Genomic DNA, 21423 nt, shown 5'->3' on the forward strand with positions numbered 1-21423 from the left:
AGTGGCAAGTGAACCCTGCGTCCTTATCCCTCATAGGGCAGCACTTACGTGTTGGTCCAGTTTTGAAAAGGCCAAGCAGTACTTGAATACGCTGAACCAAGCCCGGATCTTAGATGGACTAGTTCATTTGGGTGGAAGGAAGGCGCTACACATGCGATGTAGAGATTTATTTATACCAGTAACACGTCATCAGCCTAAAGTCGAGTCTCTTGAAATGGTTTCAGCTGTTCAGGGACAGGGCTACATCTGCCAGCCTTGTCACACACCAGGAGTCCGGCTTAGGAATTTCTTAAACCACAGGTACGAGGTGGCCGCGCAGAGTCCGTACCTTAGGTTGAAAGAAAGTGAGCGCTGTCAGGGGCTGAAGGGAGGGTGGGGCGAGCAGGAGTGGGCGGAGCCCGGGCTTACCAGGTGATGATGTACTGCATGTGCTCGTTCCTCAGGGTCACTCTGGTCTGCCCTCCAATGGGTCCTCCAGGGACTGTGCTCTCTGCGGGGACAGTGGGCTGTGTCCTCACCGGGGCCTGTGCTACCAGCTGCTTGGCACTTAGTGGCCAGTCAGCCAGCCCCCCCATGTCGCCCTCCTCTTAGCGCCTGTCGAGCACACTCGCGCTCCACCAACACGGGCGCTGGGGGAGCGCTGGGGCGGAAGTGCTGGGGAGCTGTCCAGGGTCAAGAGGAAGGTAGAACAGGGCCCGCTCACGACGTACTGAAGTCGGCATCTATGAAGATGGGCTCTGCGCCTGTGAGCCGGGCCATGGCCTCCAGGTCCCGGTAATGCCAGTGGTTCCTCGCGGGATTGTTCTCGGGAACAAAGGGCTTCCTGGTCTCCGACAGCCTCACCATCCCGACTAGGTCCACTTCTCCCTCAACCTGCCCAGGAAGGTGTGAGATGCTCTGTGGGGCCCTGCATGGAGCCTGGATTGGTTCCTACAGGGGGACGGGTTCACGCCCCTTACCTGGCCTTTGCGCCGTGTATCTGGATTCATTTTCTTCCTGGGCACAAACCCTCTGTTTACCAGGATGGTGACTCTGGAGTAGTAAGAGCGCGCTGTTTGAGGTCGGGGACGGTTTTTGAATAAAGGTGGTCACTAACGGTCACTCTGGCGCCTCCCTCCCGGACCACAGCACGGTAAGGGTTTAAGGGTCAGTAGAGCTAGCTGGAGGGGGGAGGGGGTGCCCGACCCTGAGTGCTGTAGGTTCGCGGCCTCCGCGCCACTGTCGCCAGCAGCAGCGGCCTCCGCTTGCTTTGTGCTTCACCTGCTGCACCCGCAGCCAATGACCAACACCGCCCCGCCGCCTCCAACTACTGCCTCGCGTGTCTGCCCACAATCTCCCGTCCTAACCAGGGGAGTCCCCGAGCCGCAGCGTTGGGGCCCATCCCAGACCTAAAGCCAGAAAGCTGGGGGCTGACAAGGGACCTGGGGTTTCATTTGTACGTTACCGTCGGGCAGCTGCTCTACTTAGCGGCCTTGCACTTGCGGAGCCCCCAACGTGCACGTCACCTCCTTCCCCTGGGATACTCCGCCCGTCTCCTCACTCACTATTTGACCCAAAGAGCCCCGGGGAAGCCTTCCTCGAGTCGACTCCCTCCCTGCAGGGCTGGGGGTTCCTTTCTCTTGAGTTGCTCTGCTGGCCCCTCAGCCTGCACCCTAAGCACTAAACGTGTGGGCCACTCATGGATGGTTTCTCCAGAGGCCTGTTTCGTTCACCTCTCCTTCCTTCAGAGCTCAACAGGCAGGCGTTGTCCAGTAAGAAGTTAATTGGCTTAATAATGTCAGAATTACACATTTCAAACTCCCAAGGAGTCGAGCTTATCTGGGTTTCTTGGATTCCCCAGGGCTGGGGGCTGAGAAGGAAGGAGGTGGGAAGGACCGCATCTGCCGGGCCGGTCAGCTGCCCCGCGTCCCACTCACCCCAGGGCAGTGCAGTGGAAGGGAGTGACCACGTAGGCACCACTCTCAGCCACCGACGAGAGCCGGCCGGCCTCCCGGGCCTCCCGGGCCGGGTCCACCATGGTCCGGGGCATCATGTACAGCTCTTTGGAGTGGTCAAAGTGCCCCCTGACCTTCACCGGCCGGTACTCCAGTTTCTGCAGTTCCATCGGGCTACAAGAGAGGGGAGGAGCTGAGACCAAGCCAGGTTTGGCAGGAAGACAAACCCTCTCAAGGGTCTGCAAACCACGAAGCCCACCGTGGCCTGAGAAGCAATGTAGAAGGGGACACACCGCCACGGTGGGGTCTGCGTGATGCGCCCTCCAAAGGGGGAAGCTGATCCCTTTGATGCCACATGGAAACGTGGATCTGTGCTGCCCAACAGTCCATGTTTTCAAGAAAAGCTTAAAGCTGTGGCCTCCTATGTGAACACGATAAAATACGTGGGCCAAAACCGTCTTCTGCAAGCCGAATGTGACCCACTTGTTTGCTCCTCTGTCTGGAAAGCTTTGTGATTTTAGCTGGCACTCTTCGGACAGTGCCTTTTTTTTTGGCTGTGCCGCACAGCTTGTGGGATCTCAGTTCCCCGACCAGGGATGGAACCAGGGCCCCCTGCGGTGGAGGCCTGGGGTTCTAACCACTGGACCACCAGGGAATTCCTAGGACAGTGCTTTTAAATGAGGGGAGAAAGCAGTCGAATGCCTGCGCATTTTCTCACAGTACCATTCTCATGTCCAGACGTGACATGCGCGTGCCCTCCCCTCCAGCTAAGAATTACTGCTGCAGAAAGCCGTCAGCACTGTGGGGGGGGTCCCTCAGCTACACTGGGCCTGGAAAAGGCGCGAAACCCAGGTTCAAAGATCTGTGTCTGTATGACAGGCAGCTTCACGAGGGCAGTCGGGTGTCAACAGGAAGCCTAGCAGGACCCCTGATTTTGAGGGTTCCCCTCAGGGTCGGGAAGGGTGGCAGCAGCCAGGCCCCACTGCTGACCTCACCTGAGCCCCAGCCCCGGGGGGGGCGGCCTCACACACTCACTCTGCGGGCAGCGGGATGGGCTCGGCCATAACTCTAGACTCTAGTTCTGCGATGAGCTGTAGCTTCCACTTCCGGCGCTGGACCTGCGGACACAGGGCATAAGCCCGAGCAGATGGCAGCAGAGTCAAGGGCTCAGAGCCAGGAGCGCGAGAAGCCAGGCTTTACCTGCCACGTCCCCAGGCCAAAGGCAGTCACAGGTATGAGAAGCAGAAACCACTGGAGGAAGGAGTCGTCTTCCGTTTTGGCGGCAGTTGCTCCGGCTGAAGAGCTGCCACACCTGCTGGGCCTCCAGACCAACCCTAGTAGATGTCACAACATGGGCATGGGGCCGGAAGCCCTGGAACAAAGAACTGGAGCAGACAACTCCTTGAAGCTGCCGTGACTACCGGAGAGAACGTGATGCAGAAGAGGGCCCAGGCCACCACGTGCAGTCGGGAGCCCAGCACATGCGTCCAGCCCATCTCCTAACCCAGTGCCCAGCGCATGACACCCACTCAGTGGACATGCACCCACTGAATGAGATCCAGGGCTTCGTCCTGGCTCTGCCACCAACCATGACCCTGGGTAATTCATGGAACCACCTCACGCCTTTTGTGCAAGAATATGCTGAGATGTATCCTGTCATGAAGGTGCATGGGTACAGGCTACTGTGCTCTGCAGACTGAATGGGATACACTCGGGAGAGTGGTTTACAGAACTCAGAACAGCTGTTCTTTTTCATCGTTCGTAAATTTAAAGTTGGCAGAACAAACACAGGAAGTACATTTAGGCTCTCAGAGGGTGAGTCCCATCAACGGAAAGCATTACGGGTCTGGAGGATGGTGAAAAGGCAGGCCTGGAGCAGGCTTGCAACGTGCCTTTACAGCGTGCACAGCACTCTACAGACAAGTACCCTTTGCTGTGCCTTGGAGGCAACATGCAAACCGTGGTGATTAGCTAGGCTTTCCTTTAGGAGCCCACACAGTTTCCGTCCTGGGTTGGCCCCGCATCAGCCCGAGGTGCCGTGGGGCGGTTATGGCACGTCTCGGGCGGCAGCGCGGACGACAGCGCCCGCGAGAGCCCGCGCGCACCCAGGGCCCGACTCAGAGGCTCGGGCGGCAGTTCCAGGGCTTATCGTGATGCCACGCGCCCCGGCAAAGCGGAGGCATGGACGGACAGGGCGGCTTTCCCAGATGCCGAGGGCATCCCTGGACGAGTCCTCACCTGGGCGCGAGATGACCCCAAGGGCGCTCCTCCGGACGGCGCGGGCCGGGGCCTGCGGAGACGCAAGGGGCCGGCTGAGCTCGTTCAGTCCGGGCGCGCGCCCCCAGCCCGGCCACCCTGCTCCGCTCACCGGCCCCGTGCGCGCCGCCCGCAGCAGCGACCCCAGCCCCGCCGCTCGCAGCCCCAGCCCCCTCGCCGCCGCCATCGCCCCGCCCGGGCGCGCGCTTCCGGGATCTGGAGGCGTCTGCTTCCGGGGCGCCGCCCGGCCCCGCCCCGGCCCACGTGGTTCGAGCGACGTTCGGCCTCCAGCTCCGCGCGCGCCGAGCCATGATCGAGCCGCCGGCCGACGTATGCGCCTTCCTGCGGGAGCATCCGAGCCTGCGGCTGGAGCCCGGCGCCCGCAAGGTGGGCGGGCAGCACAGGACCCCGCGCGACGGGCCCCGGGTCCCCAGACCGCCCAGACCCCCTGACCGCCCCGCCTTCCCGCCCGCAGGTGAGGTGCGCTCTGACAGGCCACGAGCTGCCCTGCCGCCTGCCGGAGCTCCAGGTCTACACCCGCGGCAAGAAGTACCGGCGGCTGGTCCGCGCCTCCCCGGCCTTCGACTACGCCGAGTTCGAGCCACACATTGTGCCCAGCACCAAGAACCCGTACGTGGCTGGGCCGGGCCGAGGCGGGCCCGGCACTGCCCGGGAGGCCTAGGGTGGGACAGTTCCTAGTGCTGAGTCTGGCCGGAGCTGGGTAGACTCCAAAGCCCCGACCCCTCCCCGCTGGGTGAGCGCTCCTCAAAGACGCGGCCTGTTCTGCAGCGCGCACCCTCCCGTGAGATAGGAGACCTGAGATCCAGGTGGGCGTCCTGGAGCTGTGAGTCACCTGGGATCTCCAGTGAGGCCCGTCCCCCGTGCGTGTTTGCTTTTTTGTAAACGTGAGGTCTGTCACCTGGGCCTGTCTGCTTCCAGAGGATTGGAGCGCTTGCGCTTGGTCACCTTTAGTTTAAAGGAGAGCTTTGGTTTAGCTGAGAGCGCACGGTTGACAATAGTAGTCAAAACGAAGAGGGGCATGGTAGACGCTCCCACTGTCGAGCACTTTGCCAGGCTCTCGCCGACGTGCCTCTCTCGTGCTGGAGCAGAGTCCGGCGAGGCTGGTGAGGCCTGTTTTCCAGGTAGACGGTGAGAGGCCGCAGTCCGCCTGGATGAGTGCTTCTCCAACCCGGCTGCGGACTGCAGTTGCTTGGGAGCTTCTAAGAATCCTGATGCCCCAGCCACGTGGTAGACCTCCCCTGTCAGTCTGTCTGGGGGAGGCCAGGGTGGAGAACCCTGGGTCTGGATCCTTGCTTGTGAACTGTCCCCTTAGGCACCAGCTGTTCTGCAAACTCACCCTGCGGCACATCAACAAGTCCCCGGAGCACGTGCTGAGGCACACCCAGGGCCGGCGGTACCAGAGGGCGCTGCAGAAATGTAAGTAGCCAAGGCGGGACGTGGGTGTCTGGGTGCTTGCCTGCCCTCCCCCAGGACCAGCGCCCCTAGAATGCAGAAGCGGCAGCCCGGGCATCCTTTGGTGGTACTTGGTGGATGCAGTGGTTCAGGTCCCAGTACAGTGAGGAGAGAGGAACGACGGTAGAGACGGTGCAGAGCCAGAGGCAGACTCCGAAGTGATGCAGGTTGTGTTAAGTGCTGTGAAGAAGACAGTGTCAAGCGAGGCAGGTGGACCTGTCTTATGCAGGAGGTTCTCGGAGGGTTTCTCTTTAGACTGAGACTTGAGGGACTGCCGGGGGTGGGGGCGGGGAGGTGGGGAGAGTGCTTCGCTTGGCTAGGGGGGTGTCTGGAGGACGGCCATTGTGCCACCAGGCAAGGTGGGATTAGAAAGGCAGGTGGGGACGAGACCACAGTGGGTCTTGGCAGCCGTGGAGTGGGGATGCCCTGGAAGGGTTAAAGCAGGGACTGGCCTGATCTGTTTGTGTCTCAGGATCACATGTTGCTGCCAGGGGAGAGGGGAGGGGAGGGGCCACCCGGTTGCTGTGCAGTCACCCAGGTGAAGACGCCGGTGGCTGGGGTCGCCAGGTGCTGGCAGGGCAGATGGAAGGATGTGGGAGGTTTCTAAGGGTTTTGTGGATAGAATCAGCGGACGGGGGCAGTGAGGGAGAGGGGGAAACCGGCTGTGCTTCCCAGGGTCCTGGTGTGACAACTGGTGGCTGCTGACGTCACGAAGGTGGGAGAGTGGAGCCTGAAGAATGGCTTTCTGGGGAAGAGCACAGGTCCCTTCGCACGTTACAAGTGGAGGTGGATCAGGGAGGGTGGCTGTTGAGAACACGGACCAGCCCTCAGATGATGCAGATCAGCGACACAGACACGGCGTCTGCATCCCGTGGAGCTGGGTGACAGGCCCGGGCCTGAGCTCAGAGGAGCCCCGTGCGGTCGTGTCTGAGGCAGAGAGGAGTCTCAGGGACGCAGCGGTAGCCTCGTCAGACGGCCCCGAAGGGCAGGTGCGAACGGAAGAGTGAGCCGAGATCTGACGGAGGCAGCTGAGGTGGCGAGGTGGGGACAGAGCCAGGCCGGAGCGGGCCAGGAGGCCTGAGCCTCCCCGCGAGCGAGCGAGGCGGGGGCAGGGGGAGCGGCTGGGCAGGCCTGGGGACGGGAAGGAAGGTGAAGGAGGACGAGCCCGAAGGCCTTGCTTCCCAGTGAAGAGATGAGGCTGCGAGCGCGGCGCTGAGGGGCCTGCGGAGGCAGGACACGGGGTCCCCGGGCACCTTGCTTCCCACAGCCGCGCTCAGCTGCTCGGCGAGGCGGGAAGGGGCTGCGTTTCCCCACGAGTAGGGAGCGGTTCCGATGCCGGGCCGGGGCGCCTGGCCATGCGCAGGTTCCGCTCTGCTGGTGACGGGGCCGCTGTGCGGCCGTGGAGGGGGCGGCAGAGGGGCAGCCGGGGATGGGGCCCTGCAGGTGGGCGGTGACGAGAGAGCCGGGGCCCAGCAGGGCTCGTCCACCCCGTGAGTGACGATGGCCGGAGTTGGGGGACAGTGAGGGCCGACGGAGGGCGAGCTCCAGCAGCCGGCTGCCCCGAGTCCTCGGTGCAGGGGGGCCGGTGTGGCTGCAGCGAGGCTTCTCCGTGAGGCCTCGTCCCCGCCCTCTGCTCTGAGCCAAGGGTCGGCAAGGGCCAGGCACCAACTTCCGCTGAGCCCCGCCATCCAGCGGGGGTCCTGGCCGCTGTGCCCGAGGGGACTTCCATCTCCGGGGGACAGGCTGGCCCGGCTTCCTGTGCCCGCTCAGCGCCCTCCCAGCCGTGGCCGGCTGGAGCCAGAGAACAGATGCTCCAGGCGCGTCCTAGTCGGGGAGGAGAGGAGAGGGAGGCCTTCGCCACCCTCCTGCCCCGGGCCCGCGCCCCCACGCGCCCCCCTGCTCTCCCGAAAGGAACCCGGCTGGCGGCGCTCGCCTTCCTCTGCTGATCTTACCTGTGGGGGGAGGGTTCTGGGGGTCCTGGCGGAGCTGAGCTCTGTTCCCGGAGGGCTGTGGGGAGACGAGGCGGGAACCCGGCAGCGTGCGTATCTGTCTCCCAGACGAGGAGTGCCAGAAGCAGTGCGTGGAGTTCGTGCCCGCCTGTGCCGGCGGCAGGCGTCGGAGGAGGGGAGCCCGGCAGGACAGTGGCGGGCCGCCCCGCCCTAGAGCAGCCTTCTGGGAACCCCCGTCCAGCGATGACGGCGCCGCCCCAAGTGACAGTGACGACAGCATGACAGACCTGTACCCACGTAAGCCAGGACGCGCCCCCCTCCCTGCCCATCCTCTGGATTCGGGCTGCGACCGCCCGCTCCGTTTCTGTCAGCCGTGAGCAGCTCCCTCCCGCCGTGTGTCCTCCGGTCCTGGGCCCGGCTGACCCCCGACACGGGTGGTGGACTCGACCTAAAACGGCCCAAACCTCTGCTCCTTCCAGCCGAGCTGTTCACCAAAAAGGACCTGGGAGGGACCGAGCATGGGGACAGCACCGACGACTTTCTGACAGGGGATGAGGACGAGAAGCCAAGACGCCGCAGAGAGACGGGCCCTGGGGACAGCGAGGCCGCGGGCCGGGAGCGGGTCCCCAAGCGCGGGAAGGTGGGGTGCCACCCCCAGGGCTGCCGGCGTGGCAGCGGCTTCTTCTAGCTATGGTTTCAGCTTCTTTAAAAAAGACACCTTTCTCACAACCGAAATCTCAAGCTAACGCTACGTTAAGATAAGCGCCGAGGCTGCTCTAATGGGGGCGGGGGGCTGCTTCCTGGTTTGCTGCCCAGGAGTTTCCACTAAAGCCTCTTCCTGTCTGCGGGCCGGGATTGCGGGGGCCGGGCTTACAGCACCCCTGCGTCAGATCAGAACGCCTCCACTGATCAGGATTCTCTGTTTGTGCCGCAGAAGCAGTCCGGCTCGTTGAGAAAGAAGTCCAAGAGTCATCACCGCAAACCTAAGAGCTTCAGCTCTTTCAAACAGTCAGGTTAATGGAAAGTCGCTGGAGAAAACGCATCTTGAGAGCCTTTCGAGAACCCTCCCGGCATGCACGCCATGTTCCTCTTCGAGGTGCCCGCCGTGCGTCCTCCCAACTGGTGGGATGTCCATCCACTCCTCGTTTGCTGCCCCAGAAGGCCGGGCCGGGGGGTCTGACCCGCGGATGTCAGGGTCTCACCCCCACCCCCAGGAAGCAGCAGGGACCCCGAAGGGGGCACCGAGGAGAGCCCTGGCCAGTCCCCACCTGGCTGGACGACACCAGAGGATCACACTGCATACAACAAATGCCACTATTTATTTTGACGTGTCTCCAAAAATCAAAATGTTTTCAAACACAACTAAGATATAAAATACAGCATAAAATGAGATTCATAACTATCTCCCCCATAAAGCAAAAAATTTTTCAGAAATCGTTGCGCCAGAACCAGTTGGTAGATCCTGTTTTTCTCTTCTCCCCGAGTAGGCATCGACCCCCGGCCGGAGCACTAGCCCACGCAGGGCCAGGGGAGGCGGGACTGGTGGCCACGACGCCACCTGGCCACCAATCTCAGTTTTTACAAACCAGAAAGGTCTTCCTAGCAGGGAGCCGAAGAAGACCCGTACCCTGCCAAAAACAGTGTCACGGAGCAACTGCGACCTGGCCGAGAGCGCCGTTCATCAGGGCCATCATGCTGGGGTAACGGGGAGGGGGGTGTAGATCAAGACGCCACCCTGCCCAGGTTGCGCACTGAGTCAGAACACCCCCTTGGTGTGGGAGCATCCCAGTGACTGAAGTAGAAAAGCCTCTGAACTTATAAATACTCGGGGAGTAGGGCCACCGGGGGAGGGATTGGGAGCGTCTTGGGTTGAGCCTCTGCAGTGGCGGGGACACAGGAGGGTGCTGGAAAGGCGCTAAGCGCACTGGTGGGTAAGAGCCGGCCTCCCCCCTGCCCTGGGAAGCTGACCAGGGGCTTCGCTGGGGCGGGGCGTGTTGCTCCCCACCTCACCCTGGCTCTGGCCTGGAAGGTAGACGTGGATCTGGGTTCAGGACTGGCCCCAGCAGCCCTGGGGAGGCCCTCAGGCTGGCACCCCTAGCTGAGCGAACCGGAGAAGGTGAGATCGGCCCCAAGGCAAGGCTTGCGAGAGGCCTCCAAGGAGGGGAGTTCGCCAGCCTCACCATGTCGGTCTGACCCTGACTCCCCGTGGGAGGCACAGAGGCATCGCTAGGAGGCGGACGAGTGGAGAACAGCAAGAAGCACTCACAGCCCCAGGAAGAGAAACAGTATAAGGCAATGTTAGGAAACTTGAAATACAGGCTCGAGATCCAATCGGTAAGGCATCACAAATCGTAAAAAGTACTTTGGGCTGCATTCAGCATAGCAAATGGACAGTCTGAGCAAGCCGCAGCCTCGTGAAGGTGGGGAGTGGTGGCCGCATGGCCTGCGGAGCCCCGGGAGGGGGGAGACAGCAGGCAGCGCCGGCCTGGCTCTGGCTGTGGCCCTGGGGCAGCTCAGTGTGAGGTAACCGGTCTGAGCACCCCGCTCTGGCCCGGCCCCGCGGTGGCAGCTGGCCCCCACCGAGCTGGCCACGCATGCGGCTGAGGCCCGCGTGCTGCCGGGCCCGGGGGGCGGGTTCCTGCGGGCTCCGGGCAGCCTCCCCGTGGGCCACCGTCCGCACCTTGAGCCACTACCGCTCCCAGGGCGTCGCCCATAAAAACGGCACCGATCCGAGTCGAGGCCCTGGTGAACGCCTCTCACCGCACCTTCGCTGCCCCTCCAGCGCTGCCTTACGCTTTGGGTCTGGGGTTCTCTACATGCTCTCGCTGTCCCTATAAAGCATCACAACGCAGGGCAGAAACGACGGGGAAGGCACTGGTGCGAGTCGGAACCAGTGTGTTGATGCTGGGCGGGGCCACCCCAAATCATCGAGTAGTTTTAGCTAAAAACGTAAACTTTAAAAAAAAATAAAGAGGGAGACTGCTTTGAATGATACACAAATGTATCTGCTCACAGTACAGCTTGAAGGTCCCCCACCCCAAAAAAGAACCGAAAGAAAACCAGGACCGAGAGGCCACAGCCAAGCAAGCTGCTCACTCCACGGAGCCGCGGCCGGCCTTGGGGAGGGAGGTGCTGACCACGGGCCGGCCGGCTCCGCACGGTCAGACACCAGGTGGTGGGGTCCAGAGCAGATTTAGCCATCAATTATCAGGTGTCCGCAAATAAAGTTCTCAAAACATCTGTGCCTTTACCAAGGGAGGGGAGGGGAGAGGATACAGAAATGCTGGCAGTTATGGCGAATTCACCCTGAACCAGTCCTCCACGGCCACGGGTCCCAGCCAGGCGGGGAGGGGTCTGTTACCACTCTTTCTTCTTCTCGTCCATGGACACGCCCCCGGGGCCCAGGGCCACCACCAGGAGCAAGCCTCCGATCACCGACATGGTCTGGAAGAAGTCGTACTTGAGGAAGTCGTGCATGGGCTTGTAGACGGGAATGGTCCAGAAAGCGTTGAAATACACGTTGATGGCAAACAGCCACACGACGAGAGTCAAAGCGGCCAGCTTGGTTTTAAAGCCGATGGCCACCAAAATCATCAGAGCCGTGCCCACGATGTTCTGGAGAATCTGCACGGGTTGGAAGGTAAGCAATGGAAATACACAGGCAGGTTCCAGCTGCCCGTGGGCCAGGGTGGAGTGACTCAGGGCGTGCCGAGAGCCGGCATTACAAGCAGGGAAGAAAATCATGTCTCCTGCGATGGGGGCAGCAGCGAAAGCAACGCTTTGAAAATTGAGAAAGGTTTGGGGAATGGTAGGTCTCCAAAGAACAGGCTGGGATTTACCGGGACCTGCCCCAGTCTGAGCCCGGTGGACCTGTCAGTCACAACCACAGTCCCCGGCGCTGCTTAGAGCCAAACGCTCCCCCCCTCCCCAGCACCAGGAGCCCCTCCTGGGGACCCCGCCCAGCCGGGGCCCCCCAGCTCTGTAAGCTACTGGGGGACAAGGACAAAGCCTTCGACTCTGCAGCCCCAACAAAAAGGACACGATAAAGGCAGGAGTGTGAGGAAGGAAAGAGAAACAGGAGCCTGTGCCAGGAATCTTCGCCAGCAGCCTGGACGGACCCTTCAGCGAGGTCAGGGAGATGCAGGACCTAATCTGTTGGAAAGGCAGCTTCTTGGTGCGTAAGAGCCTGGCAGCGCTGTTTCCTTTAACAGGATCATCCCGATGGCCCCTCAGCTATGCTTAGTGCACAGCTGGGAAGAGGGGGCAGCACCCCTTCTAGAAGGACAGGGACCCGACAGGAACACTTACCGAGAAGAAGCTGGCGTCGAAGTGCAGGAGGGTCATGAACATCAGGACCAGCAAGACGCGGCCTCCGAGCTGCATGTACTGTCTGGGGGAGCTCTCGCGCACGGTGGGGACGCCCGCGAACATGCTCTTCCCTTCGGAACGGGACTCCGCCAGGAGAAGCAACAAGCCTCCTCCCAGGGCCAGGTTCCTGAGGAACGGACACGCCACGCTAGTCGCTCAGGCTCATCAGGCTCTGTGAGCGCCCAGCGGACCACATCGGGAGACCCCGGCAGGAGCAGGGACTCCGGTGACACCCACGGACAGGGAAGCCCCACGCGACCGGAGACACGGATGCCTCCGCGCCACCCTCGGGATGGCCTGGCCTGGGCTCTCCTGCTGACCAGCTGGGTCCCTGGGAGCCAGTACTTCACTTGGGCCCTCGTCGCCCTCATGATATACGGGGTCGGGAGGGATGACCTCATTCTCACCTCTGTCCTGGGGGCTGTGGGTGGGGAAGGAAAAGGCTTCACCAACGTCCGCTACAGATTCTAAGAAGCATGGTTTGGACCCAAAGAAACTTACTTCAACCAACAGTTACTGAGTTTAGAAACACGAGGAAAGTGCACGAAGTCGCCAGCCAGAAGGCACCTACCTCATGAGAAACTTCAAGTCCCATAAAATGCTGTAGGCAATCGTCTAAGGAGAACAGAGAAGAGAGAGAAACTTGAGTCTCAGCATTTTCAGACAGATCTGTATTTCTACAGAATGAACAGCGCCAGGCAGTTCTTCCAGCGTAGGTGAGAATCTAAATACAAGACGCACAGAACCCTCTCAGGACCCCGACGGCCCCAAGCTCAGCGTCTCAGGGCAGCGGTGGCCCTGGATCCAGCAAGACCTTGCCTCCTCAGGGCGGGGCCCAGGACGTTCTGGAGAACGCAGCGGCTCTGAGACGCCAGTCTGCAGTCGATGTGTGTGACACATCTCACGTGAGTAGCTAGGTGCTCTTCTTTATGAAGTAAGACGCTAACAACACAGTGCCCTGGCTGCAGCCGACCCCGTGACTTGTCCCCTTGTCACAGGGAACTCAGGAAAGTGGCAAAAGGAGGATGCCCGGAGTTCGGCCCCTTCCCAGGGCGCTCGGCTGTCTGGCTCTCCTGAGTTTCCACGGCTGGCGTGGAGGAAAATCCAGCAATTTCTCAGAAAAGAAAAGGAGTTCCAGGCAGACACACAGAGGGCCGAGAGGGGAGTGAGCCTGAGTCCTCACAAATGCCTTTCGCCAGCAGCTCTGCTCTAACCAGAGCGAGAGTGAGACCCCAGCCGCGTGCCGTTTACCTGCAGCGCGATGATGCCGAAGAGCCCGAAGCAGGCGTACTGCACGAAGTTCCTGCTCAGCACCAGGATGCAGCCGGCTGCAGAGGAGAAGGGCGAGGCTCAGGGGACCGCGGCCACTCACCTGGCCCTCCGCGCAGCGGCAGCCCAACCGCCCACCCCCAAGCAAAAAGCATCTTCTGGGAGGGTCGTGGTAGGCACGGGCCACACACACGCGTCCACTGGTCTTTACTCATCAAAAACACTGGTCCGGAAAGTGGGTCCCTTGCTTACAGTCAGTCACTGTCCATCAGAAAGAAGCTCAACTGTGGGGCTTCGGGACAGGCTGGCAAGTGCAAGTCCCGTCCTTGCCCCCTAACGTGCGAGAGGGAGCGCTGCCGCCGCAAGACGGCCAGCAGGGGCGGAAGGCAGACCCGAGGCCGACGCAGCTGCACTGGTGTCTGATGCGCCCCCTTCTCTGTTTACCTGTTGATCCTTTCCAGACACCCTGGGTCTGGGGTGCCTCAGCTCCTCGCTGGCCCACCCAGGTGCCCCCATCTCCAGCACCTCCCGCTCTGGGCACTGATCACAGGGCCTCAAAGCAACGCAGCCAGGACCCAACACAGAGCACGCACCCGCGCGCCGGCAGGCCCAACTGCCGGGCCCGGGCTGCTGGCCTGGCGTGAGGAGCTGCAGACACACAGGCCCCCGAGCGCCGGCGCCACTCACTCAGCTGTCCGAGCAGGTTGAGGAACACGAAGGAGGAGGCCAGCAGGTAGCCGCAGCTCCAGGTGGTGTCGATGTAGTCCCGCTGCTCGCTCCACTGGAACCACATGCGGATGCCGTCCTCCAGGAAGGTGCTGATGAGGCAGAGGCGTGCCACGTGCGGCAGGTACTGCTTGGTGACTCGCAGGAACTGCGGGGCCGCGGAAAGCCGAGGGTCAGGGGCCCGGCGCCCGCTCCTGGCACCGCCCAGGCCTCCGTCCTGGAGACGAAGGAGCCCGAAGGCGATGCCCCGGGCCCGACCCGACCTCCTCCGCCATCTCAGCTGATGTGTGTGTGGCAACTACAGTCGTCACGCGTGGGACTGCCACAGGACACAGGGCGTGGGCAAGGCAGACCCGCCCAGCGACAGACTGGACCAGCCCTCGGAGGCGACCCGTCGAGGGTGTCTCCGCCCAGCTCGCTCTCTGTCGTGGGGCGTCCTGCGCCGAGGGCTGCGAGCAGCCTCCCCGGCCTCTCTGCCCACCAGCTGCCGTGAGCGGCCCCGCTCCGACCGCGACAGCCCGACACCTCCAGACACGGCCGCCTGCCCGCTGCGAGCCGCGCCACTTAAGATGGGTGATTAGGACACAGAGAGGCAAGGCGAGACTGAGGTACAAATGTCATTCGGTGAACTGCACGCCCTTTGTCTTACAGGCGTTCGAAGCTGAGGTACAAAGGGAAAGAAACCCTGTGACACACGCTAACACAGCAGGAACTCGGGAGAAAGATCGGAGACCCACCCACACGAGTGACATGTCAGGAGCAGAGTCTAAAGGGCAGCGGTGAGTCTGACTCCTCAGAGGGCCAGCTGAGCGTCACAGCCCCTTAGCCGACTAAACCTGGAGGTGCAACAAACAGAGGTGTATACGGGAGCACTCCTTCGTTTCTGGTGTTCTGAAGAGCGGCTCACAAGTCCTAGGAAGCACTAAAGCTGTCCAACAGGGTTAACGAGCCTCGGGCTGCTTAGACCAGCCTGTAGTTCGTCAGCTCTGGCTCGGTCTGCACAGAGAAGCCTCCCCTCCTCCGGGGACCTGGGCAACAGCAGCCTGGCCTGGCCGGCCTGGGAGCAGAGGAGAGAGAGCTGACAAGCCAGGTGGCCACTCTCCTCCAGTCCTGGAGCTTGAGCCCCGAGGTGACGCGTCTGCTCAGCCCCTGACCCCCACGGAAGCGGTGCTGGAGTCACAGTGAGGGAGACAGACGCGCAGACAGGCACGCACGCAGGTACGGGCACAGAAGCACGGCGGAGACCGGAGCTCAGGGTTCTCATCCTGGCTCTGACACCCACCAGCCAGCACACTGTGGACTGGAGACGGACTGAGTTACTTTGGGGGGAGGGGGAGTGGTCTCTACCGTCCTTCTAGAAGCGAGGACAGCTGTGTCCATGGTGGCGAAGATTCTTTCCAACTTTAATGAGCAGAGGAGAAAAGGAAAGGGAAAGGACCCTGTTTAAAAAAAAAAAAGAGGTCCCAAATACTCCTATATGAATTCTGGAGTCCACGCAGAGAAGAAACACGTCAGATCGGGGGCTGCGGGGACAGCTGATGCCACATGCCCTCCCGTTTCTGCCTCATGGCCCGAATGATTTCGAAATGCCCAGCAGCGGTGTAGTCACCCAGCCCGTCGAGACACAAAGAGCACCCCCTCAGCTCTGACGCCCTGGCCCTCGTGTCGAGGCCCCGCCCAGAAGCCCGGGGGACGACACTGGCCTCAGCTCGATGTGGAAACCGGGGAGAAGCCACGGCGAGGCCGGCAGGGCCCCGCCGGACGGCTGTGCACACTCGGACTCCCGGGCGGGGGAGCGCGCCCACCGCGCCGCAGCCCACAGGACGAGACAGAGGCAGTGTTTAAAGCCTCCGTGACGCATCTTAATTTGAGTGTCTGGGTCAAGAGGATTAAAGAGCGGCCCAGAGAAGGTTCCCTTCGGACACGTAACTCACTCCTCCCTCTGCATGCAGACACACCAAGGAGACACACGTCTCTCTGCTTTGGAAAAGCACAGCAAAAGTTCAGGCATCTGTGCTCTGAACTAAGCACGAATCTGATTTTCAAAGTCATACGTGACCTAGGTTTAGGGCTGACGATTTTATAAGTCAGGCCGATCCGGAGCCTCTCTTAACCAGCCACGCGCTAATGGGCACCTGTTTGCACTGAACAGGAAAGAAAAAAACTAGGTGTGATATAACATAAGACCAGACCCAATTTTAATCTTATTGCCTACACACATCTTGGTCTCAACGTGTGGCCCCTGAACCCACGTCACGCTGCTTTAGACAGTGTCCCCTCGGCACAGCAGAAGAGCCCCCGAAGCAGGCACCCAGAAGCCACCTGGCCGGTGCGCGTGCTAAGCCAGCCTCCCGCTCACACAAAGGGCCCGAAGGCCGGGGGCTGCCTGCTGCCCGCGCACCCGCGGGGCGGTCAGCCATTCTCTCCACTGGGGTAGCTACACCTGACCTGGGACATAACCCTGGGAATACGGCGATCATGTCCCACAGAGCACGGGAAAACCTACTTTGTCTTAGCATTCAGGACAAAAGGGACCTGAGGAAAGCAGTCTGCGATTCTTATTTCACGAGAACTTAGAGGCGGAGAAAAGGGGCAGTCAGACTTCCTTGATCACCAAGGACCGGGGCTGCCCTTCTCAAGGGCCAGCTCAAGCCTGCACGTCCCAGATTAGAACCAGCGGCCAGGTGACTTCCCGCACATCAGGCTGAGTCAGGGCTGGTACTGGAGCTCAGTGCCTCACACATGTGCGTCCACCGAGACCCCCGAACCCCCAGTAAGTCTCCCTGAGCACTGCTCTGTAGGGTCACGCAGCACCTCGAGGTCCAGGAAGAGATGTCAGCCGGCCCTGAGCTGGAGAGATGGCCTGGCTTTCTTTACTAAAAACCCACGTGGGACAAAGCGCCTACCAATAGGAAGGCAGCTCCAGGCTGCACCTGACCTTCCGGGAGCAGGCCTCACCAGCCACAGCCCCCGCCCGCACGCCTCCACCCCACTGCCCAGAAGAGGCGGGGCGGCTTTTCTGAACCTCCTGTCTAAGGCCGGTGAGCAGGGAGAGTGAGTCAGCTGGCTCCCCTCTGCCCTCTCCCCACGCCTTTTCGGCATAAGGCAGGAAGCCCTTGCTGGGGAGGGGGTGACAGAGCAAAGGAACAAGAGGAAACCACTCAGCAGCCACCCCCCACTGTCACCAGAACCCCACCATGCTGACGGTCATCCACGCACTGTTAATCCAGAGCCCTGAGGCCTGGGGGCTGTGTATGCCCGGCTCAGTGTCCTGCCAAGGCCATCCTAGCTCTCCGGCGATTGACCAGAGGCCAAGGGGAGCTCCTGGGGGTGACAGCTTCCAGGACTGGCTCTGTCCTGCCAGAGGACAGGTAAAAACACCAAAGGCCAGGGACCTCCCTGGTGGCACAATGGTTAAAAATCTGCCTGCCAACGCAGCGGACACAGGTTCGATCCCTGGCCCAGGAGGATCCCCCATGCCGCGTAACAACCAAGCCCGTGCGCCACAACTACTGAGCCTGCGCTCTAGAGCCCGCGAGCCACAACTACTGAGCCCGTGTGCCACAACTACTGAAGCCCGGGAGCCTACAGCCCGTGCTCCGCAACAAGAGAAGCCACTGCAATTAGAAGCCTGCGCACCGCAACAGAGCAGCCCCTCCCTGCTCGCTGCAACTAGAGAAAGCCCGCGCGCAGCAACGAAGACCCAATGCAGCCGAAAATAAGTAAATAAATAAATTTATTAAAAAAAAATACCAAAGGCCATGCTGGAGAGCAAGGCCTCATGCAGCTTATGTCACCTTGGTGACGAACCACCAGGCAGAACCCATTAAGTGCTAATACTCCTATTTACTGGTGCAAATGTGCTTGCAAGTTACAGTCTGCAGACTGGCAGCGAGCTCCAGCTGCAGGGCACGTGCATAATTTTGGACTGCCGAGTTCATTAGTCTCTGGCTCCTTCAGACCAGTCTCAGATGGCTTCCGAATGCCCAGCTCCCGCACAGAGCACTCTCAGTACTTTCTCCAGCAGGAGGACACTGTCCCTGGCCACGCAGGGCAAGGAGCCTGATGCCAAAGAGGCAGCTCGGGCAGAGCCTGCCAGCGGGAAGTAACCAGACCACTCACCCTGCGCTCGCGCCTCTGCAGACCTGAAGGCAAGGTCGCAGGACGGCCAAGCCACACGTGGACTCAACATATTGACCCACCACGTGCTGCGCGAGACCACACAGACCTCCCTCTCCGCATCTAAAGGTGGAAACGCTATGGCCAAGCTCCGGGATCCAGGGGCGGCAGAAGTCGTATATACGGAGGATCTGGCCCAGTGCGGGTGTATCGAAGGTTCAGGATTACTGTCATAACTCTCAGAGAACACATGGCCCTTCTGAGGTCCTGTTCGCGGCAGCCCAGACTTTCTGGCCAAATCCTGTCACTTCATTTTTGCTTTTGTTTTCTGAAGACAAGGTTAGAAAAGACAGATATGTCATATTATATGATCAGTGACTTTGATGACATTTCCCCAGTCCCTTCAAATTAGATCATTTTCATCTTAAAAGCCGGACTCACAGCACCTTTATTGTTTTAGTACTATGTGGGTAAATGTTAAAAACAAAAGCGCCGCCCCAGATTCTGTCCACAGGAAGCCACTGCCTTGGCTGTGCACCCCACTATCTGTCCACATCCTCCTCTCGCACCAAGCCTGCCGCCAGAAGAGGCTCCTGACTCTGGCTGTGACAGCCCGCTGGGCCCCGCCCTCCTGAGTCACCCACAGAGGGGTCCGCTGACAGCTGTCACCATCAAGGTGGGCTCTGCTGCTGAAAAACTGACAGCAGGGGCCTGCACTGCCCGACAGACGCGGCCTCGGTCCACGCTGTTTCTCCGTTTTTTAAGGCAGCGCGTGCCCTCTTACGACGCTAGTGCTTTGTGCGGTTCCCTTCATTTGTACCAGGAGAGGAACACTAGGCTTCAGAAGCACGTTGTGTGTGGTACTAGCCTCGAGGTCGGAGACTGGGCTTCTCCCAGGGCCATGGCCCCAGGCCAGTCCAGGAGCCTCAGCAGGCCCGGCCTCCCTTCCCATAGTAAACTGGTGCAGGCCAACCCTGTGTGCCCCTCAAGGGCCTTTCTGGTTCCAAGATTCTGCTTCTCTCATTGAAGGCAAACAAAATGGAGAAAGAGAAGAAAGGATTACGTAAAAAGAGTCTGGTGGGGTTTTTTTGTTTTTGTTTTTGTTTTGGCAGTAGGAGGGTTTATCATTTGATAGTTGGCAGCAACTTGACTGGAGACATTTTATCTAGATTCGGTTATGAAATTCACTTGCAAAACCAGGGTTTTTCCGGGCTGCAGAGTGAGTGTACAAGGCTCTGATGACTCCCTTGGCTAAAAGGAGCCGTCTCCTTAGGTAGTTGCTACTTGGGGGAACAAAATTGGGTCACTACGGCTATGGCAATGAAAAGCGACAAAGTAAGCAAGCCTACTTGGTTTCTGAGAGCTTTCGATATGAATTGTTTTTGAGAGGGATACAATTTTTGGATTGTGTCTGTAAACACAAAATCATGACCTTAGGAAAAACTGTTTCTTCAAGTTGCTACGTTTTATCCCCAAAGTGGTTTTTAAAGTATCAGCTCACAGGAAAGTAGCGCTTAGGAGAACCTGACTGGGAGACCACGCAAGAGAGGTATCACCCCTCAAGGGAAACAACAGGAAATCTTGTTCACCAATAACTGATCAGAAAGTGCAGGCGCGCGCACGCACGCACACACACACACACACACACCCTCTTGTTCACCAATAACTGATGAGAAAGTGCACGCGCATACGCGCACGCACACGCGCACACACACACACACACACACTCCAAGAAGCCCAGCCTCAGAGTATGATGAATTAATACTACCTCCATAAAAATAAAAAATGTAACCTCACTACTGTGAACTCCGGCAAAGCCACACACACAGTAAGTGAACCAAAGAGAGAATGACAGTTGGGCCAGACATGGATCTTCTGGCAGAGATGGGGCTGTTCGTCTGTAGACATAACGGGATACTTTTAGAGGTAAAAGGTACACGACTGAATAATCACCACCATGTTCTTTGGACCAAGTTTGGTAGAGAGAGAGGGTGGAAGCTGTGTCCTTTCCCCTTTCCAGCATCTGGTTCTGTCCATCTAGTTTTTGAACACCTTTAATGGTGACTCAAGGGCCTGTTTCAAGGGCTTCCCTGTAGCTCGGAAGGCCACCTGTACACCCTTGGAAGGGGAAAACAGGAAGATAGGCTTCCCCTCCTCCCAGGTTTGTGTACAGACAGATAGATACCCATTCATTTCAGTCTCAGGGCAGAGTCCAAACAGGGAAGGAAAACGCAGGGAAGGGTCAAAGGGACCCCAGGAACCCAACACATCTGGGAAAGAGAAAACAAGTACTGTGGCTTTCTGCAGCGAGGCGCATACCAGGGCGCCCCCTTTCCTCTGGGAGGACCCCAGGCCTCCAGCCTGACCAACCCCCGTTCAGGATCAGCTCCCCAGCCCGCCCCCGAAGAGCGCCCAGTAAAAGGAAAAGCGTGCAGGGACCACCCAACAGTGTAGAATGCAGAGGACGCGCCCCACGCACCCCGGGGCCTCGGGCCCCTTCTCCGGAGCCGGGGAGGCAGCCGCTGACACCCCTCGGCTTCTAGGATGGCCCGGGCCGGGCTGGGGAGGACGGGCCCACCGAGCTGGGCGCCGAAGCAGGGGCCCGGGAACACACCCAGAGCCCGGGTGGGGGGGCGGCGCAAGGGCAGGCTGGGCCCGGAGACCGTTTGGGGCGGGTTTGGGGGTGCCCCCGGCCGGGACGGGCGGCGAGCCCAGGAGGGAGGGCCCTGGTTGGGGGAGGTAGCGCGATCCCTCCGGTGGGATCGGGAGTGAGGGCACGGCCCAGGCCTCGGGGCGGCCCTGCGGGCCGGGGGCCGGCTCTGGGGGCGGCCGGGGTCTCGGGGCCGGGCCCGGGGGGTGCAGGCGGGCCGGGCGGGGGGCCCGGGGGGAATCCAGGAGAGGGGGCCGAGGGGGGCCGGGGGAGGAGGCTCCGGGCGGGAGGCCCGGGGGAGGGGCCGGCCGAGCCCGCAGGCCGCACCTGGTCTGCGAAGTCCTCGGCCGTGCCCATCAGGTCGTTCTGGCCCATGGCGGCGGCGGGAGGCTCGGCTAGCTCGCTCGCTCGCTCCCTCGGCGCTCGGCCCGTCGGCGCCCGCGCCCGCGCCCGCTGCGGCCTCCACAGGAAGTGCCGGCGGCCGGCCTCGCTCCTCGTCCGCGGCTCCAGCGGCTGCCACGTAGGCCAAGCCTTAAAGGGGCCGCGCCGCGGGGCCCGCCCCGGCCGCGCCTTAAAGGGGCCGCGCGCCGCCCGCCGCGCTCAGGCCCCGCCCACCGCACTTGAGGCCCCGCCCTCCCCGCTCGAGGCTCCGCCCGCTCCTCCCTGAGGGCCGGCCTGC

The 21423-nt window shown here is 60.9% G+C and overlaps 3 protein-coding genes across 3 annotated transcripts; 1 reads left to right on the forward strand and 2 right to left on the reverse strand.

Annotated features, from left to right (window-relative positions):
• Window positions 1–133: 133 nt before the first annotated feature.
• On the reverse strand, window positions 134–4516 carry SURF1 (SURF1 cytochrome c oxidase assembly factor). Its single transcript, XM_060013801.1, is given in 10 exon segments — window positions 134–328; window positions 409–490; window positions 711–873; window positions 960–1032; window positions 1917–2108; window positions 2970–3052; window positions 3135–3268; window positions 4173–4224; window positions 4303–4378; window positions 4380–4516. Coding segments are annotated over 10 exon segments (1047 nt in total). The 5' UTR covers window positions 4502–4516; the 3' UTR covers window positions 134–258.
• SURF2 (surfeit 2) lies at window positions 4456–8761 on the forward strand. The gene is made up of 6 exons (XM_060013806.1): window positions 4456–4577; window positions 4666–4820; window positions 5524–5627; window positions 7721–7909; window positions 8092–8252; window positions 8547–8761. Exons 1-6 carry the CDS (start codon window positions 4500–4502, stop codon window positions 8628–8630), a joined length of 771 nt encoding a protein of 256 aa, XP_059869789.1. The 5' UTR covers window positions 4456–4499; the 3' UTR covers window positions 8631–8761.
• A 151-nt stretch (window positions 8762–8912) lies between these two features.
• SURF4 (surfeit 4) lies at window positions 8913–21263 on the reverse strand. Its single transcript, XM_060013803.1, has 6 exons — window positions 21072–21263; window positions 13937–14123; window positions 13232–13308; window positions 12552–12595; window positions 11921–12107; window positions 8913–11236 (listed from the first exon to the last, which is right to left on the reverse strand). Exons 1-6 carry the CDS (start codon window positions 21117–21119, stop codon window positions 10970–10972), a joined length of 810 nt encoding a protein of 269 aa, XP_059869786.1. The 5' UTR covers window positions 21120–21263; the 3' UTR covers window positions 8913–10969.
• Between the last annotated feature and the right edge of the window lie 160 nt (window positions 21264–21423).

The sequence above is a fragment of the Delphinus delphis genome, chromosome 6, assembly GCF_949987515.2.
Source record: "Delphinus delphis chromosome 6, mDelDel1.2, whole genome shotgun sequence".
Lineage (NCBI taxonomy): Eukaryota > Metazoa > Chordata > Mammalia > Artiodactyla > Delphinidae > Delphinus > Delphinus delphis.

Coding starts and splice junctions, on each gene's coding strand:
- SURF2 (XM_060013806.1), top strand. CDS start 4,500: ATGATCGAGCCGCCGGCCGACGTATGCGCCTTCCTGCGGGAGCATCCG. Junction 7,910..8,091: donor CATGACAGACCTGTACCCAC/GTAAGCCAGGAC, acceptor TGCTCCTTCCAG/CCGAGCTGTTCACCAAAAAG. Junction 8,253..8,546: donor GGGTCCCCAAGCGCGGGAAG/GTGGGGTGCCAC, acceptor TTTGTGCCGCAG/AAGCAGTCCGGCTCGTTGAG.
- SURF4 (XM_060013803.1), bottom strand. CDS start 21,119: ATGGGCCAGAACGACCTGATGGGCACGGCCGAGGACTTCGCAGACCAG. Junction 14,124..21,071: donor CCGAGGACTTCGCAGACCAG/GTGCGGCCTGCG, acceptor GCGGCCCCGCAG/TTCCTGCGAGTCACCAAGCA. Junction 12,596..13,231: donor TCGGCATCATCGCGCTGCAG/GTAAACGGCACG, acceptor TGTTCTCCTTAG/ACGATTGCCTACAGCATTTT.